We start from the raw sequence: 17731 nt of genomic DNA, 5'->3' as shown, positions 1-17731 counted from the left end.
CTGAAGGCAAATGCAGCAGACAGAACTCTGAGCTCCCTCGTCCATACCTTTATAGGTCCTTCAGTGAAGGCCAGAGGCAGGCCCCGGGGAATGTGCGGTGGAGGGGCTGACACTGTGACAGGCATGCCCTGCTGGAGGGGCAGGTGCTGAGGTAGTGTTGGGTGGTGACCCTGGGGGGGGCCGTGGACCTGGGGGTAAGGCCGGACCACCACTGTCTCCTGCTTGTCATCTCTAAAGCCCGGTGCTCCACCACCACCGCTGGGGCGGTCATAAGGACTGTGGTCTGGGTGAGGGTCACGGCTGCTATCGTCTGTCCCACCTGTGGTACAAAGAGTTGGAGTACTAACCATTGTTATGCAGCAGACTTGACTGACCAATGATTTCTCACACTTACTAACCATTGCAAATAGTTGTAAAAGCTGTCATACAAAGTGAGTTAGTTCAGCGGGTTGCTATTACCTGTTGTATTTGGTTGACTACTAGCCACCATTGCAGTGTTTCCTCCAGGAATCAGTTTTTTTCCCATACCAGGGGGTATTCCCGGTCGTGAATATTGTTGCGAACTCATCTTCTGACACAATTGACTTCTACACAATGAAGAGAATAATATTAAACTTGAAAGGTACAGGTAACTGCCAAAATAAAGGAAACACCAACATAAAGTGTTTTAATATGGCGTTGCACCACAACGAGACACCAGAACAGCTTCTATGCGCCTTGGCATAGATGTCTTGGATCTCTATTCGAGGGATGCGACACCATTCTTCCACAAGAAATTCCATAATGTGGTGTTTTGTTGGTAGTGGAAAATGCTGTCTCTGGCACGGCACCAGAATCTCCAATTAGTGTTCATTTGGGTTGAGATCTGGTGACACACACACCCTTTAAACCCCCTATTCTCCTTTGAGTCTCCTCTTTCAAAATCACTGAGATGTCTTGTTCTAGCCACGGTAGACCAAAAAAATGAGCAACTGGGCATTTTTATACATGACCCTAAACATTATGTAATGCTAATTGCTTAATTTCCTCAGGAACCACATCTGTGTGGAAGCACCTGATTTCAATATACTTTGTATCCCTCATTTACTCAAGTGTTTCCTTTATTTTGGCAGTTACCTGTATGTAGCTAGCTGATATAGGTTCACAACTGAATTTTGCCAACATCTAACGTTAAGCAGACATTTTCTCAAAATCGTCCATTATGAGGTCCATCTCACACAGTCAATGCTATAATGCTTAGTTAAGTAACTAACGTTAAGTGAGTGCATTGACATCTGCAAGGATTTCTCAGCAAGTTGTAACCATATAGACATCAATAACTAGCTAACTTGATGGCCAACCTTTTGACTATGAACACTGTTTGCAGTGGACTGGATTCAAGCCAAGGATAACATTAGCTTGTTACAACTTCAAAGCAGTCACTCGCTAACAACTGTACCGTTAAGTTAGCTTACTAGTCACTGACTTGCTAGTTTGTAGCTACTTCGATGAAGCCAGTGTGGGCTAGCCGCTAACTAAGCAAGTTGAACAGACAGCTCTTTTAGTCGATTTAAATCGTAGTAGATACAGTACACAACTAGTTACATGTTAACTGAAATCGCGCCTAAGCTAACAATGCTAGAAGCTAGCTAAATGCTGCATTATGTCACTGAACTAACAATAATCAATACATTTGTTGATTAGCCCATTCATCAGAAAGACGTACATTCATCTGCAATTATTACCGGTGGTTACTAAGAAACAGTACGATTATATAGAACCAGCAACAAGAACATACCTTGTTTTTGATCAGGAATCTCCATCCGTGTCTTTCTACTACGCGCGTGTTCCACAAGCATCACAATTTCAGAACTTCCGGTTTTCAGTGAGTTTGTTTAGCCATATTGCAAAATAAAAGCCATATGGAAAAATAATGTTACAATAAGGAGGTTGCTGTAGAATTATATAGTTGCCCGTGTTCATACGAAATTCGAATTGTCTTCACTAGTGTGTAATATTTTCTCTAAGAGTCCTTACCACTTTTAATTTGAAGGATTTGCTTCCGGTTTTCTCCTGCTGCCAAATGTCGCTGAGTTTGAAATGAAAACAGAAGTGAAAATGCAATGTTGACACACATAGCTAGCATGATTTACTGAAGATAAAGGACATGCTGACTTTTTTGTCCTTGGCTAAAACAGTTTATTCATACGATATGTGCATTGCATTTGTCTGATATACTGAAATGTTGCACCATATAGTTCATTATGCTAGCACGCCAGCCAGGTAGTTACCCCAGCATGCATCTCGTTACTTCTTTGGTCGGTCGACAGATGAAAACATGGCGGCGATCAGTAAATACTTGACAGCTAAGAACTGCACTGTAACAGGCGCCACAATCGTTGCCTTGTATCTTCTCAAGAGGAAAAGACATGCTGACAAGATACATGGGTAGCTAAATTAACCTTGACAACTATTTCGTAGCTAAAGTAAGATTAGCTAGATGACGGACCATCATAATGCTAAACTGATGTAGCCAACGTTGACAAGCTAGTAATGTCGCGTTCAAAACAACTGGGAACTAGGTGAAAGTAAGAGGTCAAATCATGACGTCAGTGATCTTCAGGTCGGAACTCTAGAAAGAGTCGCGAGTTCCCGAGTTGGATGGTCGTTCTAAACGATTTTCCCAGCTGGAGATCGTTTTTTTGCCGAATTCCCAGTTGTTTTGAACGCACTTAATTCGGAGATTTCCGAGTTTCCAGTAGTTTTGAACGCGGCATTTGTCATACAAAATGTAACTGAGACAAGTTCCTGTATGATGACATTGAATCCGAGATTTCTGTTTTGTTGTTTTAACACTTTTAGGTAGCTAGTAGTTTATGGAGTACATTTTCTCTACTGACACTCAGAGGTCCTGGGGGGCTATGATTGAATTGCCTGTTATAGCTGGGTGGTCAGGATTCCAAAGTCTAGCTAACAAAGTAATATGAGTGTGTTGTGTGTCTTTAGCTACCATTGATTGGCTTCATTACTGTTTTATGTTTAGGGTGAAAAGATCATCAGAACTACAGTTGAGCAAAGATGTAAGTGTTTGTATTCAGGAAATGTTCTTACAACACTCAATGTTGAAATCTCTCTCTTACCATCTCTCTTACCATAGTATTTTTTTTCTTTATTTTTACAATTTTCTACATTGTAGAATAATAGTGAAGACATCAACTCTGAAATAACACATATGGAATCATGTAGTAACCAAAAGGTTGTTCAACAAATCAAAATATATTTGAGATTCTTCAAAGTAGCCACACTTTGCCTTGATGACAGCTTTGCACACTCTTGGCATTTTTTCAACCAGCTTCACCTGGAATGCTTTTCCAACAGTCTTGAAGGAGTTCCCACATGCTGAGCACTTGTTGGCTGCTTTTCCTTCACTCTGCAGTCAAACTCATCCCAAATCATCTCAATTGGGATGATTGTGGAGGCCAGGTCATCTGATGCAGCACTCCATCATTCTCCTTGGTCAAATAGCCCTTACACAGCCTGGAGGTGTGTTGGGTCATTGTCCTGTTGAAAAACAAATGATAATCCCACTAAGCGCAAACCAGTTGGGATGGCGTATTGCTGCAGAATGCTGTGGTAGCCATGCTGGTTAAGTGTGCCTTGAGTTCTAAATAAATCACTGACAGTGCCACCAGCAAAGCACCATCACACCACCTCCTCCATGCTTCACGGTAGGAACCACACGTGGAGAGCATCCGTTCACCTACTCTGTGTCTCACAAAGACATGGCGGTTGGAACCAAAACTCAAATTTGGACTCATCAGATCAAAGGACAGATATCCACCAGTCTAACGTCCATTGCTCGTGTTTCTTGGCCCAAGCAAGTCTCTTCTTCTTATTGGTGTCATTTAGTAGTGGTTTCTTTGTAGCAGTTCAACCATGAAGGCCTGATTCACACAGTCTCCTCTGAACAGTTGATGTTGAGATTCATCTGTTACTTGAATTCTGTGAAGCATTTATTTGGGCTGCAATTTCTGAGGCAGGTAACTCTAATGAACTTATCCTCTGCAGCAGAGGTAACTGTGGGTCTTCCTTTCCTGTGGCGGTCCTCATGAGAGCCAGTTTCATCATTGCGCTTGATGGTTTTTGCAACTGGACTTGAAGAAACTTTCAAAGTTCTTGAAATGTTCCGGATTGACTGACCTTCATGTCTTTAAGTAATGATGGACTGTCGTTTCTCTTTGCTTATTTGAGCTGTTCCTGCCATAATATGGACTTGGTCTTTTACCAAATAGGGCTATCTTCTGTATTTACATTTACATTTAAGTCATTTAGCAGATGCTCTTATCCAGAGCGACTTACAAATTGAATGTATACCACCTCTACCTTGTCACAACACAACTGATTGGCTCAAATGCATTAAAAAGGAAAGAAATTCCACAAATGAACTTTTAACAAGGCAAACCTGTTAATTGAAATGCATTCCGGGTGACTACCTCATGAAGCTGGTTGAGAGAATGCCAAGAATGTGCAAAGCTGTCATCAAGGCAAAGGGTGGCTGCTTTGAAGAATCTCAAATATAAAATATATTTTGATTTGTATAACACGTTTTAGGTTACTACACGATTCCATATGTGTTTTTTCATTGTTTTGATGTCTTCATTATTATTCTACAATGTAGAAAATCGTAAAAATAAAGAAAAACCCTGCAATGAGTAGGTGTGTCCAAACTTTTGACGGGTACTAATATATATATATATTTTTTTAAATTTATTTTATTAATTAATTAATTTTAGAAACTTAGTCCGGCTTTAAACTTACTCTTGAAAGTTGTAATAGTAGAATGCACAAGGTGCAATTTCTAAATTGGGTAGTGCATCATCAGTTTCTCTTGTCATGTCAGTCACTGCATTCCTTAGAGAGATATTTATAACTTGTCAGAAATGTCCAGATCAACTAGACCATGTCAGCTAACATTTATTTTACCCATAGATAGTGTTGTAATTTTTTTGTCACTCAAATATCACATGAATACATATAACATATGCCAAAATGTATAGAATCGCAAGAAAATTTGCTTTAAAACTGCTAAAGGTTCTTTGCACCCCATGTCAAATTGCATAGAATTGCAGGAAATAAGCTTGAAACCTGCAAAATTCTTTCCACCAACAAGAGGGATGTGAACAGTTTGTGTCATGAGCAGTGCTTGTGTCCATAGAAATGGACATGGCGCTTGCGCGGGATTTTCCCCAATGCTGGAAGGGGGGCCAGAGTGAAAAAGTTTGGGAACCCCTGTCTTACCACACCCAGGGACAACATTTTGGCAATAATGTCAATATCCACATGCCTTTACCAGATTAACCAGTAGGACTGAGCTGGTGAGATTTGAAGGGGTTTATTTATCTGATTAATCTGTAAATGTTTGGTATGATGTGTGTCAGGAGGCCAAGAAGGAAAGGACGGTGGTGGACAAGGTGTTCTTTGCACGTATCCTGAAGATAGTGAAGATCATGGTTCCTGGAGTGTTCTGCAAAGAGGTATGAGCTCTTCTACAAACTTGATGACTTTGAATGTACTCCAACATTTTCATTTTGATTGGAATTGCATTTCACTTAATGTAAGGAAGTGTATTGTGTAACATCTCAACACATCTCCCGATCACTTGTGTTGACCTATTTCTGGTAATCTACCTCTCCACAGTCAGGATACTGTCTCCTCATCGCTGCCATGTTGGTGGCCAGAACCTACTGTGATGTGTGGATGATCCAGAATGGCACCATGATCGAGAGGTAGGTAGGGCTGGGCGATATATCTAATTAATGTTTCAGGTCGACGTTCCAAATGCTTGTATCGCAAAAATCTAGGTTTTTTATTTTGTGTTCGTTTTTATGTGTTCTGTCTTTTTGGTCTCGACTCCTTCTGTGCTCTGTGCACCTTCCCACTCGCACACAGGCATCAAGCCCCTCCCCCCGCCATTTACAACAACAAAGACGAATGATAACTTCACCCTGACAACAAGCAGTTTAAACTCGGTATTTGAGGTTTGGTCCAACATAATCAGTCGTATGGACACCGAAACGCTTAAGAGACATTATTTTACTGTATTAGAGGATAACTTACATTTTCTAACGATACCCTTTTTGTCTCAACTGCCAAAATGTAGAACAGAGGAGACCCTACTAAAACGAGAGTATCAATGAACATGTGGAAAATAAATGCTCAATTTCTGTCGCATGTGGCATTGCAGTACCACGTACTGCTTTTGCAGCATTTCAGCCACATACTGTTGTGCTAGCTGTCTAGTCTGTGTTTTATGAATGTGCAATGAGCATAAAAATACGCATTTATATAAGGAATTGGCAACATGTTCTCATTCTGATAAATAATCTTATCTAGGTAGGCCACTTGATTTCAATATCTGAACAAAGTGAACAGGCTATGTTGTTCAAACAGTTTAAGATGGACTTCAGGATCATAAAGGTTCAACTGTTCTACCTTGTTAGCTAGCAAATAGATCCAAGTTGGCTAGACTTTAAATATAAAGATTAGCTGGCTACTCACTAGCACGTGGGTTTATGCTTCAGAGAGTATTTATGAGACCTGTGTTCATTTTCTATAATGCCTGCTACAAGAAGTTAGTCATTATTAGTGAATGTGCATTATGCATGGTTCCTGTTAAATTTGCAACAAAAATGTCATTTTCATAGACGGACTTAAAAAGCCAGATCCGTGGTTATTGCAACAAAAGCAATCTTAAAATAATACACTTATTAGTGGGTCTTATTGCTGTAGAAGGCGCATATTAGCCTAGGTATAATTTTACAAACCCTGAATTCATTAGATTATTCCTGACCTGACTGTTTGAAATGCAGTGTATTGACCTTTTAATTGTTCAACAAAGTTTAAGAGAAAGCGTAAAAAAATAAAGATGTGAATCGCCCATGACTTTGAATAAATCAAGATCTGATTTTTAGGCCATATCGCCCAGCCCTAGAGGTAGGACTTCATTGAAAACCCTAGCACACCAGCATTGCCAGCAGCAATTTCAACATAGCTTTGCAGAATTGTTATTTATCATATTTGACAGGTTGTAATCATCTCTTAATTCCTCCACAGTGGAATCGTTAGCAGAGATGTCAATCTATTCAATAAGCGCTTTTATTACTATATTGCTGCCATACCAGGGGTAAACTAGTGTCCAGTGTCCATTTGCATGGAATACTTTGCTGCTTGGGGTGCCTGGAAGCAGAATATGATTAAGTGCTTATGAATTCACTTGTGTATTGTTGTTGTGGTTTAATTGCGTTTGTGGGCATCACTGGTCATGAAGGGTTGCAGGCTTGATAATATTTGAAATACTGTATTTACCTTCTCGTCAGTTATTAACATAATCCTGGTTATTTTCTAGAGTGGGTTTCATTTTGTTTTTGGGGTGGAAAAATCGACAAAGACATTTGATCCTGGCAGCCCTACAGGACTAGACTAGCCCAACTTGTTAATGAGACTTTATTTAGTTTGTTTTGTGTCCATCCAATTTTGCACTCCTCATCCTGCTGTGTTCACCTTTTACCAGTAGCTTTTTCCAATGTTCAGTAATTGATCAGGGTACTGGTGATAGCCTTTTGCAAGATCCAGTGACTCACTCTCGCCCAACTAGCTGGGTCAGTTTAAAGAGCGACTGCCTTTGAAAGCAACTAATCCCTTTGATAACGGCCTATGTGGCATCGATATGAGTCAGAAGCAGGTATTCTAGTGTCAAAATTTACTACAAAGTGTAAATAGGGTAATTTAGATAATGAAGTCAATCTCATCTAAAACAGAGTTTGTAACATTTGTGCGTCACAGCGGGTTAATTAAGTTTGGGATTTAAATTGGCAATGTCCATTTGCCCACTAACATGGGGTGAACAGCTGCAGTGATTGCTCTCTATACAATAGCATAGAGTGTGAGGCAGACCTGCTCAGCAGCGCCGACTGTTTACACAAGACAACACGTCATGCAATTTTTTACTTGAGAACTACTGCACCAAACACCGTAGCTAGATGTAAAATTGCGCAACTAAAACATCCTTGGTCAAAACCAATGATACATTTCTTGAGTTATCTTAGATTTTCTCTGTATACATCAATGATGTCGCTCTTTGTTGCTGGTGATTCTCTGATCCACCTCTACGCAGACGACACCATTCTGTATACTTCTGGCCCTTCTTTGGACACTGTGTTAACTAACCTCCAGACGATCTTCAATGCCATATAACACTCCTTCCGTGGCCTCCCACTGCTCTTAAATGCAAGTAAAACTAAATGCATGCTCTTCAACCGATCGCTACCAGCACATGCCCGCCCGTCCAGCATCACTACTCTGGACGGTTCTGACTTAGAATATGTGGACATCTACAAATACCTAGGCGTCTGGTTAGACTGTAAACTCTCCTTCCAGACTCACATTAAGCATCTCCAATCCAAAATGAAATCTAGAATCGGCTTCCTATTTCGCAACAAAGCATCCTTCACTCATGCTGCCAAACATACCCTCGTAAAACTGACTATCCTACCGATCCTTGACTTCGGCGATGTCATTTACAAAATAGCCTCCAACACTCTACTCAGAAAATTGGATGCAGTCTATCACAGTGCCATCCGTTTTGTCACCAAAGCCCCATTTACTACCCACCACTGCGACCTTTATGCTCTCGTTGGCTGGCCCTCGCTTCGTGTTCACCGCCAAACCCACTGGCTCCAGGTCATCTATAAGTCATTGCTAGGTAAAGCCCCGCCTTATCTCAGCTCACTGGTCACCATAGCAGCACGCGCTCCAGCAGGTATATTTCACTGGTCACCCCCAAAGCCAATTCCTCCTTTGGCTGCCTTTCCTTCCAGTTCTCTGCTGTCAATGACTGGAACGAATTGCAAAAATCACTGAAGCTGGAGACTCATATCTCCCTCACTAACTTGAAGCACCAGCTGTCAGAGCAGCTCACAGATCACTGCACCTGTACATAACTACCCACCACTGCGACATGTATGCTCTCGTTTGCTGGCCCTCGCTTCATTCTCGTCGCCAAACCCACTGGCTCCAGGTCATGTACAAGTCTCTGCTAGTTAAAGCCCCACCTTATCTCAGCTCACTGGTCACCATAGCAGCACCCACCCGTACATAGCCCATCTGTAAATAGCCCATCCAACTACCTCATCCCCATACGGTATTTATTTATTTATCTTGCTCCTTTGCACCCCAGTATCTCTACTTGCACATTCATCTTCTGCACATCTACCATTCCAGTGTTTAATTGCTATATTGTAATTACTTCGCCACCATGGCCTATTTATTGCCTTACCTCCCTTATCTTACCTCATTTGCACACACTGTATATATACTTTTTATACTGTATTATTGACTGTATGTTTGTTTATTCCATGTGTAACTCTGTGTTGTTGTAAGAGTCGAACTGCTTTGCTTTATCTTGGCCATGTCGCAGTTGTAAATGAGAACTTGTTCTCAACTAGTCTACCTGGTTAAATAAAGGTGAAATTAAAATAAAAAAAATTTATGCTGGGGATTTTGAGGAAGTGAAATAGGCTTCTCCGTCTACAGTGTCTCATGAGGGACAAACATCATTAACCAAATGCGGATTCGGTTAGGAAACCCACCTCCAAGACTGAAAACTAGTTTTTCTAATGACAGAAAAACACACGTGCCAATTGGCGTGTTCAGTAGCTCTTTAAGGTGCGGACAATCTAGCTTCCAGTGTTGGGTTTTTCTGTGCGCTAAAAAACACTTACACCTTTGGTTTACAATGTAGAATGACCCCACTTTTGCCCTGTATGTGACATTGTGATTGTATTCACTTTGTGGATGTTGGTTTGCAGTGCAATTATTGGTCGTTCAACAAAAGATTTCAAGAGACTCTTGTTCAACTTTATAAAAGTCATGCCATTTGTAAGTGCAACTTTCATACTTCTATTTTTGTGGTTAATTTGTTGTCTTAATTGTCTCTACTACCTGTAGATTAAAACCAAATATATTATTATATAACTAACATTATGTGTAATTCTACACATTACACTTTCTCAATACAGTATATTTGATAATGAACTAATGAACTTACAGCAAAACAGTAAACCTCATGATTTGGGAATGGTGGTTTACATTAGTATTAGTATTGTGCCCAATGAGGAGAGCGTTTGTGTGTATTTTTGGTCAATACTAAAACTGCCTGATAACAGACTGGTGATCCCTGGCCTATATTTATTAGAGGTTTTATGAGGTGTTCATGATTCTTATGATTATTTACTCAGTGCATACATTCCATTGAGTGGTATACTCGCACTATAAAATGTAATGCACTGCTTTTAAATGAGACTGCTATTATGGCCCGTTTGCCTGTTTCAGATCTCGCTGGTTAACAACTTCCTCAAGCTGGGTCTGAATGAACTGAAGCTCTGTTGCCGGGTTCAACTCACCAAGCACCTCTATGATGAGTACCTGCAGTAAGTCGTGCTGATCACTCATTCCCAAGCCTACCTCTTGCAGAATATTACTTCTGAGAGAACATCTGTCTGTCTGCCCTTAGCTTGTCTCTTGTGAAAGACGTTAACATTTGCATCCAACCCAAATCACGTAGCGGGAGATTTGGTTCTGGATGACTAGATAAGTTCAAGGTCCCCGGGTTCCGGACTGGAAGCACATGTTCGGCTGTGCCCAGATGACAGCTTCGGTATTGCAGTTTACCTGAAGTCCGGCCCAAAAAGCAATTCCCATAGACGGCCCCATAGAGAAGTCACATTTGAAAATTCTTAATAAGACACTTAAGTCATCACCTTTGTGCACAAAACTACCATTGAATTATTCACTTAACTGTCGCTGAGGTCGATTTTTCTTTTTCAACGCTCACAGCCGAAGATATGGAAACATTTTACTCATGCTGAGCCCAGTTGGCCAGGGGATGTGCCGGTTGGTTTGTGTAGCTGTCCACGTTCTTGGCACGCTCTGGCAGAGTTCCCGGAGCATGTTCGCGGGGTACTGCTGTCTGTCCAGTGAGCACTGAGCGCTAGTGTGCAGGTATAGTCGTCCCAGTAAAAACGGATATAGAAAGATGGCAGTAACCATGAAACAGCGTATGCAAACTTAAGTTGATTACGCTGAAAACAACAGGCGTCCAGAATTCTGGCCGCTTTCTCTAGTTTGTATATAACCCAGTGGATTAGCCCTTAGCAATAGAGCTGGTTTGGAAGGATTTTGCCTTGATCCTCTTTCATCTTACAAATTTTGTAGCCACAATGCAATAGTTACAGTGTAGGGACCCTGTTGCAATGGTGTAAGGAACAATGACTTCATAAACTCAAAGTGATAGAAAATACATAACCCACCTGCTAAACCCTGTTTCATGTTTTCACCACACCATCCTCCAGAGGTTACACGTACTATAAGATTGGTAACCTGGACAACCGCATCGGTAACCCCGACCAGCTGTTGACCCAGGACGTTGAGAGGTTCTGTAACAGTGTAGTGGACCTCTACTCCAACATCAGCAAGGTAACCTGCACTTAAATAGCCTGGTTATACTAGACCGAATTCTGCACTCAAATGAAACAATGGTGAGTGCAGAATTCAGTCTGGTTCAACCAGGCTATTGAAAAAGACCTCTGTTGTAGACACAACTAATGCTGCCAAAGCCTGATACAATCTACTGCTATTGACAGTACACTGAACCTATGATGATAATCAGACAGGTTTTCTGTCCCTTCAGCCTCTATTGGACATTGGTCTGTACATCTTCAAGTTGACCTCGGCCATCGGGCCACAGGTGAGTCTTGCTTTGTCTGATGTAGCCTTCTATGGATCTCTGGAATTGTCCTACATTTAGGCTTATGAAGTTTAAATTGAAAGAATGACCATGATAATCTCCAATGCATCTGTACAGTAGAATAGAGTTTCTAACGTCTACTCTACTTTCCTCTCCCCCTCAGGGTCCTGCCTGTATGATAGGCTACCTGGTGTTCTCTGGGCTCATCCTGACACGTCTGCGGCGGCCCATCGGCAAGATGACGGTGATGGAGCAGAGATACGAGGGAGAGTACCGATTCGTCAACTCACGCCTAATCACCAACAGGTCAGTCGGGTCGCACATCTCTCCTTACTACTGTTCCCCTCTTCTTCTTTTTTTTAGACAACACTTTCTGTTTCATGTTCTTTTTCCACTGTGAAAAATAAATGGTTTAATGTTTTGTTTCCCACAGTGAAGAAATTGCCTTCTACAATGGAAACCTGAGGGAGAAACAGACCATTCACTCTACCTTCCAGAAACTGGTGAGAGGGCTGGGGCTTTAACTGTATCAGTGGCAGTAGTTGACTTACTATGGCAGGGATCACCAACTAGATTCATCCCGGGGATCATTTGTTTCTTGGGCGGATGGTCAGGGGGCCAGAACATAATTACAAATCATTAGTAGACTGCAAATTGACCGCAAGAAGCCCAAACATATATAACATTTTACTAAAACATAATCATTTCAAACCGTGCTTACATTTGTATACGATCACATATATCTCTCTATTATGTGTGGGAATACTTTGGAACAGATTCCCAGAATTAAAATCACTTGGAGCTGATTTTCTGGGGGGTTTTACAGTCTTTTATGTACCCAACATAAAAATAGAAGAACAAGTTGGGCGGCCAAATAAAATCACCCGCGGGCCCTGTACTATGGTATCACAGAATATCTTCACTGCAGTACATATACAATGTCTCACGTTGCATTCGCTTTTACCCCTAGGTGGATCATTTGCACAATTTCATTGTCTTCCGCTTTTCAACTGGTTTCGTGGACAGCATCATTGCAAAGTGTGAGAATACTTGTCATGTCTTTGATTTGAAGTTTGTTATTTATATTCTCATCTGAATTAAGATAATTCAGCTATTTTCAGTGAATTCAGCTATATTAACTACTTGTGGTTTTCCCATCTCTGTAGATATTGCCACTGTTGTGGGGTACCTGGTGGTGAGCAGGCCGTTCCTGAACCATACCCACCCACGCCACCTACGTAGTACCCACGCTGAGCTGCTTGAGGTGAGGAGAGACAAAGAGTGTGTGTGTGTGTGTGTGTGTGTGTGTGTGTGTGTGTGTGTTCTGGATGGTTGAGATCCTAACTTCCCTGTCTCTCCTCGTTCTCATTCAGGACTATTACCAGAGTGGGCGTATGTTGCTGAGCATGTCTCAGGCCCTGGGCAGGATCGTCCTGGCTGGCAGAGACATGAGCAGGCTCTCTGGGTCAGTCATACACAATGCTCTTATCACACAATTGGTTCAACTGGTGCAATGGTTCATTGGTTCATTGGTTCAATGGTTTGGTGGTTCACTGGTAGTCTGAATGCCAGTCTGTTTGTGCTATCATGCCAACTCCCTGTCAGTTATTGCGATAGAGTTCCAATATTTGCATAGTTGTGGGGGTTATCGAATTAGGATCCAATCCTCTGTTCTCCTCAAACTCATTAATGTTCATATTTGAAGATTGCTGTGAGGCTAGACTGTTTGGCCTGATAATGACATTAATGGATACGGTAAGAGCACAAACAGATCTGGGACCAGTTCAATTGTTCACTGGTTTAATGGTCTGAGATTGCTCCACTTGTTCTTCTTTCCCTCCATCTGCTGTCCCCTCCTCACTGACCCCTGCTGTCCCCTCCTCACTGACCCCTGCTGTCCCCTCCTCACTGACCCCTGCTGTCCCCTCCTCACTGACCCCTGCTGTCCCCTCCTCACTGACCCCTGCTGTCCCCTCCTCACTGACCCCTGCTGTCCCCTCCTCACTGACCCCTGCTGTCCCCTCCTCACTGACCCCCGCTGTCACCCTACAGGTTCACAGCTCGCATCACCGAGATCATGAAAGTCCTGAAAGAGCTGAACTCTGGGAAATACGAGAGGACCATGGTCTCTCTGCAGGGAGGCAGAGGTGCCCGCTGCATGTTCCCTGATAATGTATTGATGATATTATTGTTGTTGGATAGCAGTCTCATGTTGTAGTACTCTAATGCCGGAACATGAGAACATTTTACTAGTTGATGTGATAGATGATTGCTTTAGATTTTTTTGTCACATTTTCAGATGGTGAATTACAAGATAGAATCACCTTGGTCCCAGGAAGTGGTGAAATCATCCACAAAGACAAGATTATTAAGTATGTGTCTGACAGATACATATATAATAGCAATACAATAAACATGATTAACATGCTTAATGAAAGTAGGTACTACCTGGTTTGATGTTGTACTTGTGTTTCAGGTTTGAGCATACACCTCTTGCAACGCCCAATGGGGACATTCTTATCAAAGACCTCAGCTTTGAGGTGAGTATCTCCATCCCACCTAGGAGCAACTCCGTACTGAACCGATTAATACAATTCATGAAATGTAAAGACTAGACTTTAGACGGTTGAGGGACTGTTTCATCTGTAAGTGCAGACGGCTGAACTGTGCCTTCCCATCCCCTGCTAACCTAAGGTGACGTCAGGGACAAATGTCTTGGTGTGTGGCCCCAACGGCTGTGGGAAGAGCTCACTCTTCAGAGTCCTGGGAGAGGTATGAGGAATCAACAATTGCTGAAAAAGCCTGTTATGTTGCTGTAGTGTTGACTGTTTTACATTCATGAGTACTAATGGATGTCTGTTTCTCAGCTCTGGCCTCTGTTTGGGGGCCGTCTCACCAAACCTGAGCGAGGGAAACTCTTCTATGTTCCCCAGAGGCCATACATGACCCTGGGCTCTCTGAGGGATCAGGTGATCTACCCAGATACAGTGGAGGACCAGAGGAGGAAGGGCACCTTTGATAAGGTAGACTAACTATCCAATCACATCAGCTCATTACTGGATCATATATCCAATCACAACAGCCCTTTTCTGGACCAATGATTGTAATGCTTCTCCAAAGAACAGTGTGCTGTACGTGGCCTCTGTCAGTAGGGTGTGGTATGTCTGAGGATAACACTAAGCTATGCATGCTGTTTGCTGACAGTGTGGTATGCCGGCGTGTGTGTGTGTGTGTTCTGCTGGGGAACAGGTGCTGAAGGAGTACCTGGACAACGTCCAGCTTGGTCACATCCTGGAGAGGGAGGGCAGCTGGGACACAGTCCAGGACTGGATGGACGTCCTCAGTGGAGGAGAGAAACAGAGGATGGCTGTAAGTCACTGCTCATTTCCTAAAAACAAACAACAGAGAATAGTGTAGACACGTGTAGTTGTTTTGTCTCTTTTTATGCCAGACTAATTCTGCTAGCTGCATAGCACTTCACTCCATTTATGTTGCCATGACATTTAAGACCATTTTACAAGCACATATGGCTGTAAAATGGGTAAATATAGCTCTTCATTGATTGGACTCTCTTTCCCTCCCTCCCCTCCCTCCCTCTCTCTCTCTCTCTCTCTCTCTCTCTCTCTCTCTCTCTCTCTCTCTTTCTCTCTTTCTCTCTCTCTCTCTCTCTCTCTCTCTCTCTCTCTCTCTCTCTCTCTCTCTCTCTCTCTCTCTCTCTCTCTCTTTCTCTCTTTCTCTCTCTCTCTTTCTCTCTCTCTCTCTTTCCCTCTCTCTTTCCCTCTCTCTCTCTCTCTCTCTCTCTCTCTTTCCCTCTCTCTTTCTCTTTCCCTCTCTCTCTCTCTTTCCCTCTCTCTCTCTTTCCCTCTCTTTCTCTCTCTCTCTTTCACTCTCTCTCTCTTTCCCTCTCTTTCTCTCTCTCTCTCTTTCACTCTCTCTCTTTCTTTCTCTCTCTTTCACTCTCTTTCCCTCTCTCTCTTTCACTCTCTCTCTTTCTTTCTCTTTCACTCTCTCTCTTTCCCTCTCTCTCTCTCTCGGGCTCTCTCTGTCGCCCTCCTTCTCTTGCTCTCTCTGGTATATAGATGGCCCGTCTGTTCTACCATAAGCCTCAGTTTGCCATCCTGGATGAGTGTACCAGTGCTGTGAGCGTAGATGTGGAGGACTTCATCTACAGCCACTGTAGGACGGTAAGATTCAACACCGTGGACTATTAATGAAGATTATACATTAAATAGATAATGATGATTATTTAAAAATATATAATTTATGTGCACATTGTGAAAGAGGAATGAAAAAGATTCAAGGAAACTGATGCATGGTAACTTGATGTGATGTTGTTGTCTCTACCTTCTTGCCCTTTGTGCTGTTGTCTGTGCCCAATAATGTTTGTACCATGTTTTGTGCTGCTACCATGTTGTGTTGCTACCATATTGTTGTCATGTTGTGTTGCTAACATGCTGTGTTGTCATGTGTTGCTGCCTTGCTATGTTGTTGTCTTAGATATCTCTTTATGTAGTGTTGTGGTGTTTCTCTTGTTGTGATGTGCATTTTGTCCTATTTTTAATCCCAGCCCCCGTCCCCTCAGGAGGCCTTTTGCCTTTTGGTAGGCCGTCATTGTAAAAATAATTTGTTAAATAAAAATAAACTTACAGGAGACTGAGAAAGTGTTTTCCGAGCTTATGGGATGTCATATTTACCTTCCCTCAGGTGGGCATCACGTTGTTCACGGTTTCTCACAGAAAGTCTTTGTGGAAACACCATGAGGTAAGTCCTTTCACACCGAACGATGAAACATAAAATAACTGTGCATATAATAGTAAAATGCAGGTGAATACTAAAGCCCTGTTCTTTTGTCCTTTTGTAATTCTAAGAGCGTTTACTTGTTTATATCTATTTTATGGGAGCATGTTTTTTATATAGGTTAAAATACGTTCCAAATATCTAAAAGGACCTTTAAGAAAGAACACCTTCTAACCAGTGATTTCTGTCTCTTCTCCAGTACTACCTGCACATGGACGGAAGGGGAAACTATGAGTTCAAAGCCATCACCCAGGAAACGGTTGAGTTTGGGTCATAACGACCTCACCACAGCCAATTATTGCTCACAGAGATGGTCCTAAGTAATTCTGCACTACATGAAGCATAGGGAACAGAGAAGTCAAGTCCTAACATATTAAAATGTTACGCTACACTATGAAGACTGGGTGCTCAATGTCAAGGGAGAAATAGCTAAACCTGTATTAGATTAAAGGTAGAGTCCACAATATGACATCATCATACCGAGCAGGGTACACTCCCTGCTTGCAGAAATCAACAAAACAATTGAATTCTGCCAAGACTGAAAGTATTGGTTCTTCCTAAGGGCAGATATTGAATTCTGTTGTTGTTTAGAACTGGAAGCAGGAAGCCGCCCCGCTGTGTATGATGATGTCATATTGCAGAGTCTACCTTTAAGGACGTGCGTGTAGTGAGAGTTTTAATTGTATATGAAGCAAATAATCTACTAAGAAAACTAGCCTCACCGATTGTATGTTTTAAAATGTTATTTCTGTTAATATTGCATTGTTTTTCATTATTTAAAATGGTCAGTTTTAATGTCAAGTTTTGATGTTGAATTAAATGTTTGTTTAGTGCTGTTTCTTGAAACACTGAAGTGCATTTTTCTTTCATGAAGCCAGTAACTGTAAATGACATTAAGCATAGATAGTCCAAATATGTCAATTGCAGTACATACATGTACGCAAAAACATTTTTTTGTCTCTTATAGTATAAACCCTCAGCGGCTGCCTCAATTTGGAAGGTACTGCACTGTAGTTACTTTACACTGTACTTAATTTAGCTTTGTTTATTTTGTAAAAGGGGATCGAGGACGTGGTACTTTTTGTTAACATAGGATATTTAAAATGCCATTGCTATGAGCTGAACTAGAAATAAATATTTCAAGACCCTTGG

General features: G+C 41.9%; 2 protein-coding genes across 4 annotated transcripts in view; one reads left to right on the top strand and one right to left on the bottom strand.

The window, feature by feature from the left end:
- Positions 1-2494, bottom strand: part of LOC106599142 (histone deacetylase complex subunit SAP130) — a 17973-nt gene extending 15479 nt beyond the window's left edge. For 2 of the 3 annotated variants that reach the window (XM_014190246.2, XM_014190248.2), the window contains exons 1-4: positions 2017-2238; positions 1778-1851; positions 460-587; positions 48-319 (exon numbers count right to left, since the gene is read on the bottom strand). In XM_014190246.2, the coding sequence (XP_014045721.1) occupies positions 48-319; positions 460-568 (381 nt within the window). In that variant the 5' untranslated portion in view covers positions 569-587; positions 1778-1851; positions 2017-2238. Of the gene's footprint in view, positions 1-47; positions 320-459; positions 588-1777; positions 1852-2016; positions 2239-2270 lie in introns of those variants that run through there. The other variant, XM_014190243.2, reaches the window with a different exon arrangement.
- Positions 2139-17731, top strand: LOC106599146 (ATP-binding cassette sub-family D member 3). The gene is made up of 22 exons (XM_014190252.2): positions 2139-2427; positions 3023-3059; positions 5418-5513; positions 5677-5765; positions 9846-9915; positions 10369-10466; positions 11388-11511; positions 11726-11782; positions 11946-12088; positions 12216-12285; positions 12753-12822; positions 12949-13046; positions 13156-13247; positions 13835-13929; positions 14082-14154; positions 14259-14322; positions 14477-14554; positions 14650-14805; positions 15032-15151; positions 15862-15966; positions 16487-16543; positions 16779-17731. The coding sequence occupies exons 1-22, from the start codon at positions 2318-2320 to the stop codon at positions 16854-16856; spliced, it is 1980 nt and encodes a 659-aa protein (XP_014045727.1). The 5' UTR covers positions 2139-2317; the 3' UTR covers positions 16857-17731.

This window comes from Salmo salar, chromosome ssa03 (assembly GCF_905237065.1).
Source record: "Salmo salar chromosome ssa03, Ssal_v3.1, whole genome shotgun sequence".
In the NCBI taxonomy this organism is placed as follows: Eukaryota; Metazoa; Chordata; class Actinopteri; order Salmoniformes; family Salmonidae; genus Salmo; species Salmo salar.
Note: the sequence above shows the minus strand (reverse complement) of the source record. Positions and strands in the feature narration are given on the sequence as shown.

Coding starts and splice junctions, on each gene's coding strand:
- LOC106599146 (XM_014190252.2), top strand. CDS start 2,318: ATGGCGGCGATCAGTAAATACTTGACAGCTAAGAACTGCACTGTAACA. Junction 5,766..9,845: donor AATGGCACCATGATCGAGAG/GTAGGTAGGGCT, acceptor GTTGGTTTGCAG/TGCAATTATTGGTCGTTCAA. Junction 13,248..13,834: donor GACATGAGCAGGCTCTCTGG/GTCAGTCATACA, acceptor GTCACCCTACAG/GTTCACAGCTCGCATCACCG.